At 59.7% G+C, this 19652-nt stretch overlaps 1 protein-coding gene across 16 annotated transcripts in view; it reads right to left on the bottom strand.

Moving 5' to 3' along the window:
* Positions 1-21: 21 nt before the first annotated feature.
* Positions 22-19652, bottom strand: part of RTEL1 (regulator of telomere elongation helicase 1) — a 42121-nt gene continuing 22490 nt past the window's right edge. For 3 of the 16 annotated variants that reach the window (XM_070486283.1, XM_070486287.1, XM_070486296.1), the window contains 26 exons: positions 16948-16986; positions 16800-16878; positions 15667-15764; positions 14975-15030; positions 10386-10460; positions 10180-10261; positions 7966-8098; positions 7734-7847; positions 7615-7655; positions 7343-7428; positions 7101-7178; positions 6621-6698; positions 6038-6184; positions 5841-5956; positions 5559-5682; positions 5322-5469; positions 5057-5250; positions 4330-4422; positions 2544-2745; positions 2156-2344; positions 1442-1558; positions 992-1225; positions 735-896; positions 479-613; positions 288-391; positions 23-160 (listed from right to left, as the gene is read on the bottom strand). In XM_070486283.1, the coding sequence (XP_070342384.1) occupies positions 80-160; positions 288-391; positions 479-613; positions 735-896; positions 992-1225; positions 1442-1558; positions 2156-2344; positions 2544-2745; positions 4330-4422; positions 5057-5250; positions 5322-5469; positions 5559-5682; positions 5841-5956; positions 6038-6184; positions 6621-6698; positions 7101-7178; positions 7343-7428; positions 7615-7655; positions 7734-7847; positions 7966-8098; positions 10180-10261; positions 10386-10460; positions 14975-15030; positions 15667-15764; positions 16800-16878; positions 16948-16986 (3005 nt within the window). In that variant the 3' untranslated portion in view covers positions 23-79. The other 13 variants (XM_070486284.1, XM_070486285.1, XM_070486288.1 and 10 more) reach the window with 13 other exon arrangements.

The following is a 19652-nucleotide window of genomic DNA, read 5'->3' as shown; positions in this document are numbered from 1 at the left end:
CGACAGGAAGTGTCCAAGCCTGGTCCAGGGTGGGGCGGTCAGCCTCTACACACCCTGCAGGGCCTGAGTGTCTCCACACTCACCAGGGCTCTGGCCAGAAGACCTGCGTGACGCTCTGCCTCCTGGTGGCGGTGTGGCAGGCTGGACACGTCCTAGAGGCCTGTGGAGACACAGAGGGCACTGGACACACCGCTACCCACCTCCCCATTCTGTCCACTGGGTGGGGTGGTGCTGGCAGGCCATGTCCAAGGGGGATGGGGCTGTGTGCACAGGGTCGGGCGGCCGACCTGGAGGTGCCGTCGCCAGCAGGCTCGGCAGCGGTGGAAGTTGCAGGAGGGGCACTGGAAGAGGACAGCGTCCTCCGCCCCACAGCCGGGGCACGCCGAGCCTGCTGCAAGGGGGCCGCGTGAGTGCCACGGGCCTGCTGCTCAGCTGGCCCCCACTCCCCACAGTCCCTGCAGCCCCCCACGAGACCTACCCCACTCAGACTGCGCGTGCCCGCGGGGGGCCCCGGGGGGCCGGCTGGGAGACCCCGCACCCCCCACCGGTCTCTGTCTAAAGAAGGAGGAGATCTTGCTCTGGGTCCTCCCTGGTTTGTCCAGCTGTGAGGGGCCTGGAGACAGAGAAGTGAGTTTGGGGGGTGCCTGGCGCTTCACTGCTGCCCACCCCACAGAGCTGAGTGGGGCTCCAGGGTGACAGGCAGGGATGGCGGGAGCTCCAGGCAAGTCACCTACCTGGCCCAGGAGCCCCGTGGGTGGGGTCAGGAGGCACGGCAGGGCTCCCCTCCCAGGGTCCCGGCGGCTCGGTGTCCGTGCCCGGGACGGGTGGGCCGGTCAGGGCAGCACACGTCTGCCGGAAGCGCTGCTTGTGGTGCGGGCGCACGAACATGCTGAACCCTGCGTGGAGCGTTGCTCAGGCCCAGCCCAGCCCAGTTGCCCGCACAGCCCCCTAACTGCCCCCCTGCCCCCAGAACCCCTCCGCAGTCACTTGCTCTGCAGCAGGGGCAAGTCCTCAGGCCTCTCCGTGGTAAGGGCAGCCACCACGGCCACCACTTTCTCAAAGTCGTCATCCCGTTTGTAGGTGGTCAGCGCAGCCAGGAGCCGGCTGCAGCCTGCGGACCCCAGGGCCCTGCGGGCATCGGCCAGGTAGGCGCTCACGGCGGGCTGGCCCTGCCGTTCTGCTCCGGGGGCTCCACTCTTCTCCTGTGGACGGCTGCTGGAGACTCCTGGTGGGGAGGTAATGTGTCTCAGGCCGTGTCAGGGGTCCAGGGGCCCAGAGAGCTCCACCTGGCTTCCTGGGCACTCCTGGGGAGCCTTCACACCATCAGCCTCCCTTGCTCTGGGGGGTGCAGAACCAGAGCAGCCCCCCAGGTGACTCCTCCCCCAGGGGTCTGCAGCTCTGCTCCTGGCTCTGGTCCAAAGCGTCCTCAGGGCCAGGGTACCTGCGGAAGACGGCCTGGAGGTCAGGTGGGGCCGGCCCTGGTTCAGATGTTCTCCAGGGTCCAGCTGCCTGGCCGCACCCTGGGACAGGGTCAGCTTGGGGTCAAACTCCCTCCTTCCTGAAGAAATACGGAGACACAAGTAGCTACCTAGGTGGTTCCCGGGGCAGGGGAGGGGGGGGGGGTCGGAGTGGTCCCTGGGGAGGAGGCAGGCCTGTTCAGGGGAGACTCGGCCCGCAGCAGGAGGGCTCTGACTTGTGCACTCCCATGACGGCCGAGTGCTGGGAGGGGGCAGGACTTAGCCCATCCCTTAGCTGGAGGGCCAGGCACGAGGACACTTCATGGGCACCAAGCCCAGTAGGGGGAGGAGTAACTCTCAAGCTGGAAAGTACCCCCTCGGGGGCAGAGGGAGGGGTCTTCCTACCCCCCAACCCCTCAGCCCATGACACCTGTTCTCAGGGAGGTTGGGCTGTTCGTTAACGCATGGGAACAGAAACTCCCAGGCTCTGGAGATGCAGGGTCCACCCCAGGTAGAGACAGTGGGCAGACGGCTCCAGAACCCAGTACATGCATGATTCGCCAGGTGCATGCCCTGGGGACCCCATACCTCCCCTACATGGCACCACCCTGCAGTGGTGATTCCTGCCAGCCCCCATGTGGAGACAGGGAGGGTGGGCCGAGCTAAGACCCACCCTAAAGCCCCAGGTGCTGCCTCACCCTCAGGGTCTGAGTTTGATGGTCCTGACGGAGTAGGGCCCTGCTCACCGCTGGGGTCCAGGGCCGGTGGTGCCCCCTGCCTTTGAGGAAGGCTGTGCTCAGGCTGGTATCCACAGCCTTGGCCGGTCAGCTGGATGCAGACCTCCTCAAACCGCTGCTTGTGGTGAGGCCGCACGAACTGGTAGAAGCCTGTCGGGAGGAGCATCTGGGCCCATGGGTTCCACATGCCGCAGCCAACATGCAGGGCTGGGATCTCTGGACCGTGGGTCACCCACCTGCACCTTTTCTAGGGAGCAGGGACAACCGTGGACCCCAGTGGCCTGCCCAGTGTCCTCTGTGGTCCCCACCCCATGACTGTGACACTGCCCTGGGGGACAGGCCAGCGCACCTTGGAGCAGGCTGTGCTTCTTGGGGTCCTCGGCAAAGAGGGGGTGGAGGCAGGCCACCAGGGCCTCGAAGTCATCAGAGCCCTTGTAGTCCTGCAGGGCCCGGGCAAAGGTGTCGAAGCTGGCCTGGCTCAGTGCCTGCTTCACAGCCACCATGAACAGCTTGGCCCTGCCAGCCTGTGCACTGGCTGCTGGTCCCTCCTGCTGGACACATGGCCAGGTGCCCTGTCAGATGACACCGACCCTCCTATGCCCCCAGGGACAGCAGGCTGCTGTGGAGGCTGCTGCCCGTGGAAGGCGGTCTCTGGGGGGGCATGTCCAGCGCCAGGCCTGGTTGGGGTCACCCACGGCAGCCAGGTGGGGCTGGGAGAGAATCCACAGATGGCAGCTCCAGTTTGCAACAGGCATGCCCTCTGAGAGCAGCAAGGGGGAGAGCTTGGGTCTGCTGTCCCCAGACTGGGAGCTCCTGCTGCCCGCCAAGCACCACACCCATGGCAGGCACAGCTGCAGCAATGCCCCTGGTGCAGAGGACAGTCAGCTCACAGCAAGGGACACTCCCCAATGTACTGGGGACTTAAAACGTCCCCATGCCCCATTTCTGCTGCACAACCCAGGCCCTGACGCTGGACTCTCGACAAGGAAGCATGGAAACCAGACAGGCGTCCCAGTCCCTATCCAGCTCAGCCCTTGGAGGCCCAGGGCCCTGGCACCCAGCCTACTTCCTGACAAGGTCAGTCCCCCGGGCACCACCCAGTTCTTCCCAGAAGCCAGCGGAGATGGACAAAGGCAGCAGCTCATGGGGCTTTCCGGAGGCTTCCTGGCTTGGGCTGTAACTCAGACGCTCTTAATTGCTTTCCTCTGAGGCTGGGAACGCAGACCCTCCCCACACTCAGGCACGTCAGCATCTACACTCATGCCAAGAGCCCAGCCCAACCTGCCTCGGGAGCCAGCCCAGCTGAAGGCCCACAGCAAATCTGCTTAAAGGGCCGGGGCCTGACTCCCGCTTGGCATGGGTCTGTGAGGACATTACCAGCCACCCGCAAGGTGCCCTCCCAAAGGAACAAAGCAACAAAATGAAAGCCTCGGATCTGACCGCAAGTTTGCGTGACTCCAAAGTGTGGAGGAGCTACCCCAAGTGGGGGAGACGCTGAGGAGCCCCGGAAATGTGAAGGAGGTCTGAGATGGGTGAGGGTACCACCTGATGCTGCCTGGGGAGGGCACGTGGGAGCTCTGTGCTGTTTTTGTGAGCTTATGGAGGTGAGAAACGGCCTCCAAATAAAAAGTTAAAATGAGAGACTGGGGAGCCGTGCACGCCACGGTCCCAGTGCACCGGGGCAGCGCAAACAGCTGGGATAGCAGGGGGTCCCTGGAGCTTGCCCTGGAGAGGGAGCCAGCAGGACAAACAAGCTCCTCGTTTGGAGGAAAGTCTGAAGAGGCATGGTGTCTGGAACTCGCTGTAAACATTCCAGCCGAAACAAAAGAGGGGGCGAAGCAGGCCTTGGAGCAGCTGTGGACAGCGGGGTCACTCTCCACTTTGTACCCCCTCAACTCCTGTAGCTGCATGAGGACCCCATGAGAAGACCAAGGCCCATGCCCAGCCAGCTCCCTTCCCTGGGACCCCAGCTCCCAGACGTGGGGACAGCTGAGTTAGGATGGTGAGCAGGTTCAGCCCACTCAAACTTCACACTCTTGTTTGGTTGGGGGCCACCAGCCATGGGCACGGGCACTGAGAGCCACACATGCCCTGTGGCTCCAACCAGATCCCCACTCTGTGTGTGGCTCACGTACCTGGCCGCTGACCAACCTGATCTTCTTCCTTCCTCCTCTCTGCTCATCCACAGGCCTCTTCTCACTCAGGAGGGACAAAGTAGAGCGATGTGCCTGAGGGCAACACAGCTGTGGTCCTGACCCACACCCTCAGGGTCCCCAAAGCCCCGTGTGACACTGTGCCTGGCCCACGGGGTGGGGAGAAGGGCCCTCTCCCCAAGTCCCATCATTGGCCTCCCTGGTGGCTTGCAGGGGGCAAAGCACGGGAGCGGGTCCAGGGCAAGTGGCTTTACAGTAACTGAAGGGAACTGGAGGGAAGGAACAGGATGCCCACTTCAGGGCCAAGAGCAAGACAGGGAGCAGAGGAGGGAATGGCAGCCAGCGGGAAGTAGGGAGCTCCGGGTCAGGCCGGGAAATCATGGGTTTCTGGGCAAAGGCCCTGGGGCAGAAGGACCAAGACCGCCCACAGCTCAGGCACCCAGAAAGGGCCAGCCTCGGGAGCAGCAGGCGCTGGACCCTGAGTGGGCAGTGTCAGGTTGACTCTCCACAGAGGACCACAATGGGCGTGTAGGAGTGCCAGCTGAGGGCTGGGGGCTATGCTGGGTACACAGTGCTGGCAGGCGAGGGCTGAAACCTCCAACTGCCCATCCGACAAGGGGATTTACAGGAGTGAGTGTGGAAGTGCCCAAGGCTAGACAGGCAGGGTCTAGGTGTCTGTGTCCATCTCCAGGGCCCCTGGCACCCACACCTCCTCCTCCTGGGGGATGGCCTGGTCCCCAGGCCCCCTGGCCAGCTGCTCGCTGTGTTCCAGGGCGGCCAGCAGCCCCATGGGCCTCCGCTGGGTATGGACCAGCTCCTGCTCATACTCCACACACAGGCTGCCCTCAGCGTCCCTGGTGGCCAGCGGTCCTGTGAGAACATAAGTGTGGGCAGCAAAGCACCCTGCAACAGACAGGCTTGGCAGGGCCCTCTAGTCATCAGGCCCAGCATGCCACCAGCCTGGCCACACGCACCTGTGGGTCTCTGCCTCAGGCTAGGGACGTGCACATCCAAAGTCTTGGCTTTCCTTGTGGACAGGGGCCTGGGAGACACGGCCACCGTGACGGCACCTTCTCCCTCACTCAGACTTGGGGCAGCAGCCAGGGGGACCGGCACTGGCATCTGGATAGTCACAAGGTGGTTGAGGGTCCCGCTCAGCCCCTTCCCCGGCTAGGGTGTGAGGGCACAGCCAGCTGGGCGTCTGCACTCACGGTTTTCTGAGCGATGCGGAAGAACTGGGCCACGTCTCGGATGACGTGGCCAAAGCCGTCGTACACCTTGACGTGGGGGCGCACCCAGGAGGGCAGCTGGGCTCTGGCGTCCGCATAGCTGAACCTAGCAGGGTGGTAGGCCATCAGCCCGGGAGTCCTGCCTGCCCCACAGCCCACCTTCCGGGCTCACACTTGCCAAGGGGACAGCCAGCGCTGCTCCCAGGACAACCAGTGCTGAAAGGTGGCAGGGCAGGGGTCTCATGCAGCAGAGGAGAGCCACACCTGTGGTCGCAGAGGAAGACGGCCCCGTAGTCGTGGCGATGCCGGATCACCCGCCCAATGGCCTGGTTCACAGCCCTGGATGCCTGCTGCCGGTACCAGTCACGCCCAGAAAGGAACTGTGGGGGACTTGGTCATGGGGCTTGGTCACGGGGGCACGGAGCCCTCCCTTGCCCCCACCCAGCCCCACCACACCTCACCTGGCCCCGGGCCCCGCCCTGGCCCTTCATCTCATCCAGGAACTGCATCTTGAGGACAACCCGGGGGTCCATGCGTGGGGGGTATGGGAGGCCTGTGACGATCACACCACGGCCATTCGTGTCTGCGAAGTCCAGCCCCTCGCTGACCTGGTGGACGGTGAGAACTCTTTTCCCCCTACTTCCTGCACACAAGCCCAGGGACCTTCCCGAAGGGTCTGCCTGTGCCCAGATCCTCACAGCCACACGCTCCCAGGTATGGTCAGGGCAGGAGAAACCTCCAACCTCGGGTTAGGCCCTCCCTGGGTCCTTGGCTCCCAGAAGCCCATGACCAACTTCTCACACTTTTGAAACCTCCTCCATCTTTCCTGCTGGCAGCCCATGAGTGGGGTCCCATTGCTCGCCCCAGCCAGGGTAGTAGGGCTGTGCCCTCCTGTGTTTGCTGGACGTGGGGCCCGAGGGAGGGGACTGGCCTGTCCCCACCGTGGTGCAGCCCTCAGGTCACAACCCATGAGCCCCCTCAGGTACAGGCACTAGGCAGGAGAAGGCCGGCCAGTGAGTGCTGGGTGGATGCTTGAGGCCTCACCTTCCCCCGGCACACAGCCAGGAAGACGGCCCCGCTGGCCCCGGGGGAGGCGACTGTGCTGTAGTAAGCGTCCATCACCTGGGAAGAGAAGCTGCTCAGCCTGTGCCCAGCCCTTCCTCCTCCGGGAGAGACACCCCTGGTCTCGTCCTCCGAGACTACGGGGTGTCTCAGCTGTGAGGCGGGCCAGCAGGGTGCTGGAAGCTCCTTGATGGCATCGGTTCCCAGGCTGACCTGTACCCAGCATCCAGAGTGTTTCCCAGAAAACAGGGACCCAGGGCTAGGGTCGGGGGAGCCCCGCTTCCCTGGCAGTCCCTCAGACATGATGGCCTGCTGCTATCGGCCCCATGCCCAAACTTTCTAAAAGGCGACACCAGGCCCGGCAAACAGCCTGGAGCTGGCCACAGCCCCTGGTCAGGGAAGCAGCCAGCCCAGAGCAGCCATGATGGGCAGCGGGGCCTATCTGGGCAGGTGGGCCCAGACCTCTGACAAGCCGCCTTTGCTCCTCGGCTCCACAAACACGGGCTTCAGGGCCTCCAGCTTCCTGGCAAAGTCCTGGGCCTGCGGGAGGAGGTGGGGTCAGGGTGCCGTTGCACCAGCGCATCTGGCAAGCTGAGGGTGGCTCTGCAGCCACCTTTGCCATCTCAGACAAAGGCCCTGCCAGACCCCTGGCCATTTGGGGCTCCCCTCCCACCCCCAGGAGGACACACGGAGAGGGGACGAACCCGCCAGAACTCCAGGCTTTTCTCCATGACGGGGTATGAAGGGAAGAAGACCAGAAGCCCATGGGGGACCACACGGGCGATGTTGCCTGGAAGGGCCACAGCCTTGGTTAGCAGGAGTGGGGATCTGCACAGGCCCCCCTGGCTCCCCAGAGAGGGCAGGCAGGCCAGGGAACAGAGCTGGGAGTGCAAGACAGGGCTCCCCAGATGCCACAGAATGGGGTGGAGGCCCAGGACAGGCCAGCCTGGATCAAGGGCTTCCAGTGGACACTCACCTAGCGCCTTTCCCAGGGAGGCCAAACACGTGTCAGAGAACCTGCACAAAGTCAGGAGGCTGCTGCCACAAGGGTCCCAGCGCTCCACCCGACCCCTCCGTGCCTGCCAGGCTCCCTACCGTTTGTCAAACGCAGAGCTCAGCTGGGCTCCATCGGGGCCTTTGGGGACGACCCCCACCCAGATCTGATGCTTGTCGATGACATGTGGGTTCTCCAGGCAGACTGGAAAAGGGCTGGAGGCGGTGACAGGGAGGGAGGCAGGGGGTGGCCCCTGTGAGGCCCTGAACCCCCTGTGGCCCATAGCAGGGAGGCTGACCTTGGGACCCCCTGGGGGCACAGGGAAACGCTTACATCTGCATCTCCAGAGCAAAGGAAGACACGGGGGCCAGTGTGCCACTGGTGAGGATGAGGGTGCGGACACCCTGGCGGACCAGCTCGCGCATGCTGTGGCCGGGGCTGAAACACCAGTAGCTGAGCACTTTCCCTGGGGGGTGACAAGTGTGAGGCTGGGATGTGGGGGCACCCCGCAGGGAGGCCCACGGCCGCTGCCCCGACCACCATCCTCGTGTCTTTCTTCCACAGGCAGCTGCTGGGCCCCGTGGCCCACGTGCATGAGTCTGATTGAGGGGGGCTCATCTGAGCCCTGAGCTGAGCGTGCAAGCGGGGATCCTACCCCAAGGGGTCCTGGCAGCAGGACATAGACAGAGCAGCCCCCCTGGGGCAGATGCTGTGGTCACCTCCAGAGAGGCAGCCAACCCCAAACCCAGACTTCCACAGAGGTCACTGTGCTGCTGAGGGTGCAAAGAGCAGGCACAGGGGCCGCCACCGCGCAATGGCCCAAGCGCACTCCGGGAAGGAAGCAGGGCCTCCCAACGCTCCGGGCGGGACTGCAAAAGAGGGAGCATAAGCCTGCGTCCCCAGGAGGCAGGAAGCCAGCAGTGACGCCACAGCCCACAAGGTCACGGTTCACAGGGACCAGGCAGTTCCTACAAGGGCCTGGCCGCCGGGGGAGAACACGAGGGCACGGCCCCCACAGGACAGACATGCCTGCCTCCTACTCACTCCCGGTTGGCACCGGAAGCTTGGGAAATTAAAACAGTCAAGTAGAATGACTTTCAATACGACTCTGAAGTCAAGACTAGGTCATAGGTCAGCAGGGACATTTCCAGAAAAGAACAAACTACTTTCTGGGACCAGAGAAGCCTTTCTCACCCTGAGGAGGGGGATCTGCCCTGTGATGGGGAGAGCGGCTCCTGGACTGGCCCTGTAACAGCAACAACGGGAGCGAGGGGTGTGCGGACCAGGGAGCAGGGCTTCTCTGTCCAAGGCCCAGCCTTGACCCCCACCTGACCCCTTGCTCACATGTACCCCCAGCTTCCCAGTAAGACCAGAGATGAACTAATTTCCTACAAACACCCAACCCAGGGAGTGGCTGTTTCTGAGAATTCACGTGCTCTTGGAGGAACACGGAAGACAGGGGTACCACACCCCACTTACCCTCGGTACCTGTGCACCCCACCAGCATTAACGCCCACAGGGAGAGGGGGCAAACGTGGAGGAAGGCATCAGGCCCTGCCGAGGCACAGACTCCCTCCTGTGACCACATGGATGCCGCGTGAGGGGAGCACTGGTCTGCCCAACTCTCACGGAAGCCACTTCCTGCTCAGAGAGGCCAAATGAGCTGCCGAGGCTGCACGTGGGCTGCTTGGCGACCGACCTGGCCGTGCTCCCAGCTCTTCTTTCCCGCTCAGCTCCACGGGGCCGGCAGACGGCAGCCCAAGGAAGGGTGTGGCTCAAAGAGGGTCTGGAGAGACTGGAAGGGTGTGCTGGCAGGGCTGGGGGCTGGACCAGATGTGTTGGGCTGCAAATGCCACCCAAAAGGCCAAGCTGAGGAGGTAATATGCTCTGCCTGGGGCAGCCAGGACACTGGCCAGGGCCCACGCACCACGGCCAGGACAGGCCAGCCCCATACAAGAACTGCAATGTGCCCAGCACAGATCCCATCCTTGAGTATCCCCAGTGGCCCAGTGCCAGGACACATGGAAGCAGCTGAGGCCAACGAGGAACGCAGAGCAGGTGGGACACAGGGCTGGCTCTGAGCTCACAGTGGGTATCAGGGCAACAGGGCCGACACCAGAAGGACGTGAGTGACCATCAGCCAGTGGGCCCCTCAGATGTGACCCTGAGGCCTGAGGAGTGGCCTCGGCCCCAGCCTGCCCAGAGTCTGTCCTCCTGGTTAGACACGGCATGAAAGCAGCATGTCTTTACCGACACGACGTGCCGGGGCCTCCCTGTGTGCCGATCTCTCACAGAAACGTCCCCAGTGGGGCAAGAGGCCTGGCTGTGGCCTGGCTTGGCGGAGACCCACGGGGCGACTCTGGGCAGGCCTCCTTGGAGGTCTTTCTAGCTCTGACAGCCCTGACTTTGAAAGGGCAAGTGGAGAGGTCACCCGGAAAGGGCTGGACTCAGAGAAGTCGGCCTGGACTAACAGCCAGCCAGGAGACCCACAGCTGGTCGTGCCACCACACTGCAGCGGAGTATGTCCGGGCCCCTGCAGCTCTGCACCTTGCTTTCTGGCTGCTGAGGTGCTCCAGGCATCTGACCGCTGAGCAGTCCTCCGGTGACTGGTATCGGGGTGGATGTGCACCTGGAAGGGCGGAATGGACAGGTGTCCTGAGGCCCAGCCCAGGAGCCCTGCATACTGGAGGCGGCCCCCAGCTTGTAGGGCTGAGACCTCCCACCCGGGAGCACCCCCCAGAGGTGGCCCCTACCTTGTAGGACTGAGAGACCCCTGGCCCGACCATGGAACTTGGGCCACCCTCGGCAGGGTCCATGCTGAACACAATCTGGAAGGCAGAGGTGAGGGACAAAGTCAGCAGGACACACTAGTCACACAGGACACATGAGAGGCCACTGCTCCTACTGAGGGACCCCACACACTGAAAGACAGGTGGACGCCCAGCATCGCCATCACCTGCCCCTGCCTTCGAGTCAACAGAATCCCCAGCAAGGAGCTCTAGGCCAAGGTGCAGGAGCACACACTGGCCTGTCCCCTCCCCTTCGGGACCTCACTGCACTGGAGGTGCAGCTGCCCTGCAGGACCCTCTCCTCAGCAACCAGTCTGTATGTCCTCACAGGGACCAGGCCCAGGGGAGCAGCTTCCCTCTCCCCTCTCCCCTGGGGCTGGGTCAGGGGACCAGGGGAGGGGAACCTAGTTTACTCCCACAAGTAATAGGATCCCTAAGTCAAACAAATAGAATTGGACTCAGCCAGTGCAACAAGCCACAAAAAAGTAAAGAGGGATCAACACTGGGGAAGAAGGTACAAAACACTGGATGTTACAAACGATAGAACTTTCTTCATAGAAAATTCAAGAAAACCAAGTGAGAAACGTCTAAAACTAAAAGGAAAATTTAATAAGATAGCTTTATACAAGACCAACAGATGAAAACAATAGGTTTCTTTTTTTTTTTTTTTTCTGAGGAAGACTGGCCCTGAGCTAACATCTGTTGCCAATCCTCCTCTTTTTTGCTTAAGGAAGATCAGCCCTGAGCTAACATCTGTGCCAATCTTCCTCCACTTTCTATGTGGGTTGCCACCACAGCATGGCTGACAAGTGGTGTAGGTCCACACCTGGGATCCAAACTGGCAAACCCCAGGCCACTGAAGCAGAATGTGCAAACTTAACCACTACACCACAGGGCTAGCCGCTAGGTTTCTTACATACAAGCACTGATGGGTTAAAAAGACCCCTGTCACAATAGCAACAGAAAGCATATGATACTAGATATAAAATGGAGAAATGCACTTCGTTTCCTCTGGAACGCAGACTGGACCTCCCTGGGGAACAGAGACCGGGCCAATCTGGAGAAACACGCTCTTATACAGGTGCTGGCTCTCCCCAAGATAACCTGGAAGTCCAGGGCATCCCAGGCAAAACCACAACAGGGTTCTCACAGTGAACAAGCTACTCTGAAATTCACCTGGTGGAGAAAATGCCAAGACATGTTTTAAAGGAACCACGAGGAGAAATTTGTTCTGGCTGATACCCAAACACATCACAAAACCATCGCAAACAAACCGTGCAGCAAATGAGCCGACAGAGCAGGGGCCCAAGTGCTGGGGTCGGGGCCCTGCATGGTCAGCAATGCTCGGCAACTGGCTCACTGTGTTGGGAAGAATAAATCAGACTTCTGCCCTCGCATCACTCTCAGGTGATGTCAGCTGGGTCAGAAGCCACACGCAAAGCTGTGTTAACTCTGCTGTGTGTTGTAGAAGCAGAAGAGCAGGTGATCATCACGGCCCAGAGCCCTCGGGACTCTAATACACGAGGGAGCAGGAGAAACGTGAGCTGACAATGTGAAGCCTCGTCTCCCAAGCCCTTCATAAAAACAGAAGACAGGAGACCAGTGGAGGAGTGTGCTGTGTGCATGGATTGATGCCCTGAGTCCTAAGAACCCATGCGGCTAGAGGAAGGCAGGCACCTCGAGGCACCTGGGTTACCCCGAGGTGTGTGTGGTGGGAGAGCACAGTGCAGCACCAGGCACAGCCTGGTGGCGGCTGCGGTGTATCATGTCTGTGTGCGTGCATAGGCACACAGTTTGGCCTAGAGCGTGGCCTACAGATGGTGTGGTCCGTGATGAACACTGAAAGTGATAGGAGCTTCAAAAGCCATCTGTACTGTCCAGGCGGCCAAACGCCCAGCCTCGCACTTCAAGCGTCCGCCCGCAGGGACGGAAACGCACACTGGCCTTGCGCTTCACCAAGCATCTGCCTGTGGGAATGGAAACGCACACGCAATTTTATCATGGAGCCAGGGGCCGCCAGCAGCAGGTGTGAGGCCGCTTGGGGGCAACGGCTTCCTTGGCAAACCAGTGCGCCTTGGCCCTGGAGCGGTCCTCACGCCTTGAGGGACAGACAGTTTAGATAAAGGCCAGCATCCTTGCCCAGCAGTGGCCTGCCTGGCAGCACCTGTCACTGCTGTCTCCCTTGCTCTACACGCAGCACTGTCCAAGTGGCTCGCTGGGCCCCCAACCTGCCTGATGCCCACAGCACCTGGGACCATGGGCTTCCTGTCGGGGCTAGCTCAGCGGCTGAGTGAGTCTCACACCACCTCCGGGGCTCCCCTCTGTTGCCGCCTGTTCTCCATCCCGAGGCCCACCTGCCCTGGCATGAGACCTTCTATCTCACACAAACCTGGAGGGCTTTGACTTTGAAGAGCTGCAGAATCTCCGGCTTAGCCGGGGGTCTCGAGCTGCAGCCCTGAGCTTCTCGAGTATTCACCGCAGGCTACCTGTCTGGCCAGCCCACCACTCTGCCAAGGCCCAGCTGGCAGCCAGTGCTCCAGGGCCAGGCCAGCAGCATACCGTGTCCCTGTCCACACCTGCCCAGCGCACTTGCCTCCCCACAGAGCTGCCCCACACTGGCACCTGCAGGACTCAGGAATCAGCTATGAAACAAGCAACTGACCAGTCACACTTCTTCTGGCTGGAGGGGACAGGCCACATGTCAACCTGGCCCGCAGTCAACCCTGGGCAGGCAGGGGATGCGGAGTCATCTGCCAGGAGCTACTGAGAGCAGCTGCCAAAGGAAATTCCAGACCAATGGGGTGAGCAGTGTTTGGGTTCCAGAGAATCTGGAGGGGAAACCTGCTCCATAAATGGGCATCCGGGGAGGAAAGGGCTGTGCAGGACCAAGACGGAGGGCTGGAGTTGCAGGGCTGCCTCAGAGTCGAGGCACCTGGGGAGGGGACAGTGGCTGCTGGTGCACTGGCCTGCTCATCTGCAGGGACCCATGAGGAAAGTGGTGGGGAGAAGGGGGCAGAGGGCATCCTGGAGGGACAGGCCCACCTCGCAAGAGCAGGGGCCCGGGGCAGGGCAGCTGGGCAGCCAGGAGCCACAGCCAAAGGAGTCAGGGTTGCCCAGAAGCCCAGCAGTCACACCAGGCCATGGACGTCAGCTGCACGCTCAGAGAAGTGCTGGGAGGACAGGAGAGCAGAGCCTGGCCCCTCCAGGACAAGACGCCAGAACATCCCTCCTCCAGTGTTACGCTTACTGCTTTTCAGCCTGGCCCCAACTCACAGACGAGGAGACTGAACCCCTGGGGGTGAAGGCCAGAGCTGGCCACGGGCAGGTAGCTTGAGCCCAGGCCCCTGGCCCAGGGCCTGAGCCTGGTCTGTGGAAAAGCCGCACCTGGCTCTCCCTGGGCTGCAGCTGCACTCCTCCTGGCTCCTCCCTGCCCGTCCACCCCATGCCAGACCTCCCAAGGCCAGCAGCACAGACACAGAGCAGCCGCACTGTGAACAAGGCTGGTGTGGAACCAGGGCCGTCAGGCCGTCACGCATCCAGGCGTGCCCATGCCAGCCCTCACGACCTCGAGCGCCCCAGTCACCCCGATCACCCCAGGCTAGATGTGCAGTGTGGAGAGAAGGCACGCACAGCACGACGTGGCACGGGACCTCCCGTGCCTCAACCAAGAAACCTACCAAGGACCAACAGCTGCTGAGGGTCCTTGTCAGAAGGGCCTGGTGAGGCGCCAGAGGGGCCAGACCACCTGCAAATGCCACTGGCCCCTGGCAGCCTGCCAAGCAGCCTCCCAGCTGAGGGGGAGCAGGCTCTGGCTCGTCCACTTTAGCTGGGGAAGTGGCTGTGTTGGGCCCGAGGACAGCATGCTGGGGGCAGAGAGGGCGACGCCCAGCAGGCCTGAGGCACGTGGTGTCCCCACTGGTGGCCTGGCCAGGGAAGAGTGGGGTCTGCACGTGGCAGAGGAGGGGCTCAGCCACCCCTGCGACTGTCCCCACCCCACCCTAAAGCAGATCCCAGAGCCCAGAATGAGGCTGGCCGGCTCGGGGGACGTGCTGACCATGCCTGCTGACTCCACACACTGGCCCACGGGCATTACCTGGACACCCTAGATGTAGGAACACTTCTCTGGGCATGGCTAGCCTGGTGGCCAGACACAGGGCTGGGGTCACAGTGCGTCCCCGCTCTGCGAACATGGGGTCAGGGGGAGAGTCTACGCCCCCCACTCTGTGAGGGGCTCACGTTTTGACTTTCCTCTGAGAACTTGTTTCAGGAAAAAATCTGAGAAAACGTGTGGGCAGCATGCCAGGCAGGAGCTGCTGGGCCTGTCTAAACACCAGGGGCACTGCCAGCATGGCCGGCTCCCTCGGAGGCCACGGGGTGCCCTCAGGACGAGCGGAAAGGAGCCCACGGGTTGCTGATTTGAAGCTCATGGGGTAGGCACCGTGTCCTGCCTCCAAATCAGGAACCAATTACCACTCTGGAAGAAGAAGCAAGTGCCCACGCAAACTTCCACCAGGAAAGGAGAGGCCGCGTCCTCCTCAAAGGCTGGTCCTTACCTGGATGATGTCTGCGAGCTTCTGCAGTCCTGCTGTGTTGGTGAACAGCCCCGCACCTGTGAGAGCACAGGCACTGACCATCCCACGCCATCAGGGGAGGCTCCAGACCCTCGGCCTCAGGAGCCAGCGCAGCTCATGCCGCCAAGCTCTGCCTCGACCCAGTTTCGGCCATGGGGTGAGCCCTCAGAGGGCAGCTTGCCCACTCTTCACAGTGTAACTCCGGGGGGGCGGGGGGGGCGGTCAGTGGGATGAGAAAAGAGACTCTGTGGCCAAATAAGGCTGGGGAGGCTTGGGCGCCCCCCCAGAGCCCAGGAATGAGATAAGGCCAGTGTCCAAGGTGAGACAAGACCCTCCCCAGCAGAAGTGGGTTCTGCAGCATAGCCTCTGGGAAGTAGTCCCATGGAAACCCTCTGAGTGGACACGGGCCACAGGCAGGGTGGGGAGGTTGGGGGAGAGGCCAGTGAGACCCAGAGCTCACTGACCCAACTAGGACCCTCGCTGCTCTCCTTAAAAGGGGCTGACAGGGAAATGCCAAAGCTGGATGGTGCTGGTCACATGGCACAAATGCCCCAATCAGAAAGAGAACTCCAGAGGCCAAGTCCCTGCTCCTGAGGGTACAGCAGTTGCAGCCCTGAGCCAAGGCCCCAGGGAGCCTCAGGTGGCCACAGACGCAGGGTGGGCTGGGGACTCACGTCCTGCCAGGTGCTGGATGATCTGGTCCAGGGAGTCCAGGATGCAGCCCTTGGTCTGAAACGTTATCTGGGCTTCAGCAAACAGCTCGAAGATGTAGCTGCCGACAAGAGAGGAGGCTCAGGCCCGCGGGAGACCACGCCGAGCTGTGGGAACCCAATGGCCAGCAGCCTTTCAAGTTTCCTTCACTCAGAAACAAGCTGTGAGCCCTCTGGGGGAGGCGAAGCCTGGAGGGAAGAGGCCTCTGCCCTCAAGAGCCCAGGTTGGGGGAGAGCTGCTTGCTGGAGACCTGCCTTCCGAGGAAAAGGTAGAGCCCCAGGGCTCAGGCCTCAGATGGGGGTCAGGAGGTGGTCATCAGGGCTCCCTGAGGCGGTGGCTGTGGGCAGGGACCCTGAAGAGCAGCTGTGGAAAGAGAAGGTAAGGAGCGCAGCAGAAGCTGGAGGAGGACCAGGGAAAGCCCTGTGGGTCTGGGCACATGGAGGGTGGGCGGGATGGGGCAGGCAGAGGAGCTTGGTTCATCTGGGAAGTGACTAGGGGCCCTGCAAGGGGCTGAGCACAGTGAAGCAGATAGGGGCTCAGGGAGAAGGCAGGCAGCCCAGTGCTCCAGCCCATTCCGGAACATTCCACACCTCAACAAACCCAGGCCTGGATCCCAGCACAGCTGTCAGCTGTGCACTAGCCACGATCCCTCATCTGCCTACAGGAAATAAACCCTGCTGCCCCGGGCTGCTGAGAAGACTGGAGGTCTGTGGAATGCTCAGAACATTCTGGGCCAACTAGAGGCCTAAAGAGGTGACAGGTGGCACTTCTCATCCTAACAGAAGATGCACACGGAATCAGGTGTCTCGTTCTAAAAGGTGACTGCACTGGAAACCAAGGGCTGGACCAGGAAGACTCAGCCCCAGCAGTGCCAACAAGCGTGTGGTCCCAACACCCTCAACCATCCAATGAAAAGCTGGCAGCCCCTCCTGGGCCTCCCAACATGAAACAAGCCCCACTGGTGTGTGACACCAGCAACGCCCACCGGGTGGCCAGGGCCAGGTGGAACACTGCAAGGACAGAGCCCCAGATACCCATTTTCCATCTCAGCACCAGGCAGAGCTGGGGGTCAAGGGGTCAGCTCCCAATCCCTCACCTCCCTGGCTTGGTGACGCCATTGTCATCTCCAGGCAGCTCGACAGCATCAATGGCCCCCTCCAGACGAAGCAGGATCACTGAGAGACAAGGGCTGGTCAGGGGCAGGTCCCACCAAGCAGAGAGCAGGAGGGGAGGGAGACACTTACTTTTGAGCTTTGCAATGTCTTCCAGCTCCATGTTCAGCCCTGGCAAGAGAAAAGCGGGCAATGCACTGCCTGCACCACCCAGCTCCACCACCCGCCTCCAGAAGAACCGTGCCTGGAGTGTCCACGTTGGGAGGCCAGGAAACGGGAAGGAGAGGAGGCTCTACAACCCCTGCAGCCCGGACTTGACCTGGAAGCAGCAGTGTGAGCTTACGGGTGTCTCGCCTTTAGAGACACTGTGTGAACATGCACATGTGGACACGATTTCTAGCTCCATCCACCAGAAACCCAGGACAATGACCAACCCAGCAACAGGGAGCGTCCCAGTGCCCGCACCGTGGGTCTTGCGATACCATCTCCCATCAAAAGAAACCAGGGTTTCTTGGAGATGTGGCTGATTCCAGGTCTGAGGCAGGAAAAGCACGGATGAGTGTGGAACATGCTGACTCCCCATCAGCCACCACTGGGCCACGTCAAAAGGACACAGGAGCCAATGAGACAACAGCTGAAGATGGGACCCCTGAGTTCAATAGTGATGAGACTCACAATGAACTAACACCATCATCTGTGTTTAAATACACATGCCTGCTGATGACATTAAAAACTACTCCCCTCCTGAGGGTGACAAGGGACCAATAATAAGTTGGGAATACAGGAGTGATGTCAGCATCATGGCAGAGTGAGCTTTCCCAGTACTCTCTCCCCTCCACCAAAGAACAAAAAAGATATTCACACTCCAACAGAGCACATCCACACACAACACAAAAGACATCGGAGAGATCCAAGCAGCCATACTATGACGGAGGGCCGAGAGGTGGGAGCTCCCCTTACAGCAGGTGGAACGGGGTAAGAGAAAACTTCGCTCCCTCCCCAAAAGACTGGGATCCAGCACCACATGCGGCCTCTGAGAGGGAAGGAACGGGGGAGGGGATACTCGTCCTCGGGAACATCAAAGATCCCTGAGATACCTCGCAGCCTAGGGGCAAGCCCCTACCAAGGTGAAAGCTAACGCGGGGGTGACTTCATCAAGCCAACACCCCAGGAGAGCAGATAGCGAGGGCAGAGCAAGAAAACCCAGAGAGCACGCAGGAGAAAGCGCCCCTCCCACAACCCGCCCAGTGCCGGCTCAGTGCCTGGGATCCTGGCGGAATGCAGAGAGCTCAGAATATGCAGTGCTTGACCCACACCCAGTGGCAACAGGCGGTAACTGCGACCAAATAAAACCATGCGCAAAAACAGAGCCACGCCCTCTAGCAGTATCAAACATCATGTTAAATCTCCAGACCAGTACCCAGACATCGGTCCTGAAGACACAGAAATATGTAATCTGAATGACAAAGAATTCAAAATAGCTGTCATCAAAAAATTCAACGAGGTAAAAGAGAACGTAGAGAAACAATTCAACGAGTTCAGGAGCTACTTCACAAGAGAGATTGAAACTATAAAGAAGAATCAATCAGAAATATTGGGGATGAAAGACACAATGGAAGAGAGAAAACAAAACATGGATTCCCTGAATGCTCGAGTGGACATCACAGAGGAGCAAATCAGCATAATCAAGGATAGACATGTTGAAATGCTCCAGACAGAGGAGGAAAGAGAAATACTACTAAAAAGAAATGAAGAAAGTCTCCGAGAAATATCTGGCTCCATTAGGAAATGCAACATAAGAATTACAGGTATTGCAGAGGGAGAAGAGAAGGAGAATGGAGCAGAAAGCTTGTTCAAACAAATGATGGCAAAGAATGTCCCAAACCTAGAGGAGATGGAAATCCATGTGGAAGAGGCTTCCAGATCTCCTAGACTTGTCAATGTAAAAACACCTACTGCAAGGCATTTAGTAGTGAAACTGGCAAAAGTAAATGACAAAAAAAAATACTAAGGGCAGCAAGGCAGAAGAAAATAACCTACAAAGGAACCCCTATCAGGCTCTCAGCAGATTTCTCTGCAGAAACCGTACAGGCTAGGAGATAGGAGAGACTGGAACGACATATTCAAATCTTTGAAGGACAAAAACTTTCAGCCAAGAATACTCTATCCAATGAAAATATCCTTCAGATATGGAGAAATAAAAACTTTCCCAGACAAACATAAGCTAAGGGAATTTGTAGCTACGAGACCCCCCGCCACAAGAAATCCTCAAGAAGGCCCTCATACCTGAAAAAAAAAAAAGAGAGAGAAAGGAGTTACAAGCATGGAGTAAGAAGATAAATAGGTAGGCAAAAGCATAAAATTGTAGCTATACATCAGAACAGGTTAGCAAATACTCAAGTATAGCATTAAAGATAAAGGGAAGGAAAACACCAAAAACAAAGATAACCTTGTCATTGTAACCATAAAATCATAACACAAGATGGAATAAGATGTGAGAAAAACAACTTAGGAGGGGAAGAGGAAAGGGACTGAATCAGTTTAGTCTAAGAAAATAAGAGGCCATCAGAAAATGGACGATCTTATCTACGAGATTTGAATACAAACCTCATGGTAACACCAAACAAAAAAGCACAACAGAGACACAAATAATAAATAAGGAGAAAACAAAGAAACACAACATAAACTACATAATTCAATTGGTAGACCAAAATACACAGGACGAGAAACAAAGGAAATGCAGGAGAACTGGAAAACGAGTGATAAAATGGCAGCGTTAAGCCCTCATATATCAACAATCACCCTAAATGTAAATGGATTGAATTCTCCAATAAAAA

The sequence above is a fragment of the Equus asinus genome, chromosome 15 (genome assembly GCF_041296235.1).
Source record: "Equus asinus isolate D_3611 breed Donkey chromosome 15, EquAss-T2T_v2, whole genome shotgun sequence".
NCBI lineage: Eukaryota > Metazoa > Chordata > Mammalia > Perissodactyla > Equidae > Equus > Equus asinus.
Note: the sequence above shows the minus strand (reverse complement) of the source record. Positions and strands in the feature narration are given on the sequence as shown.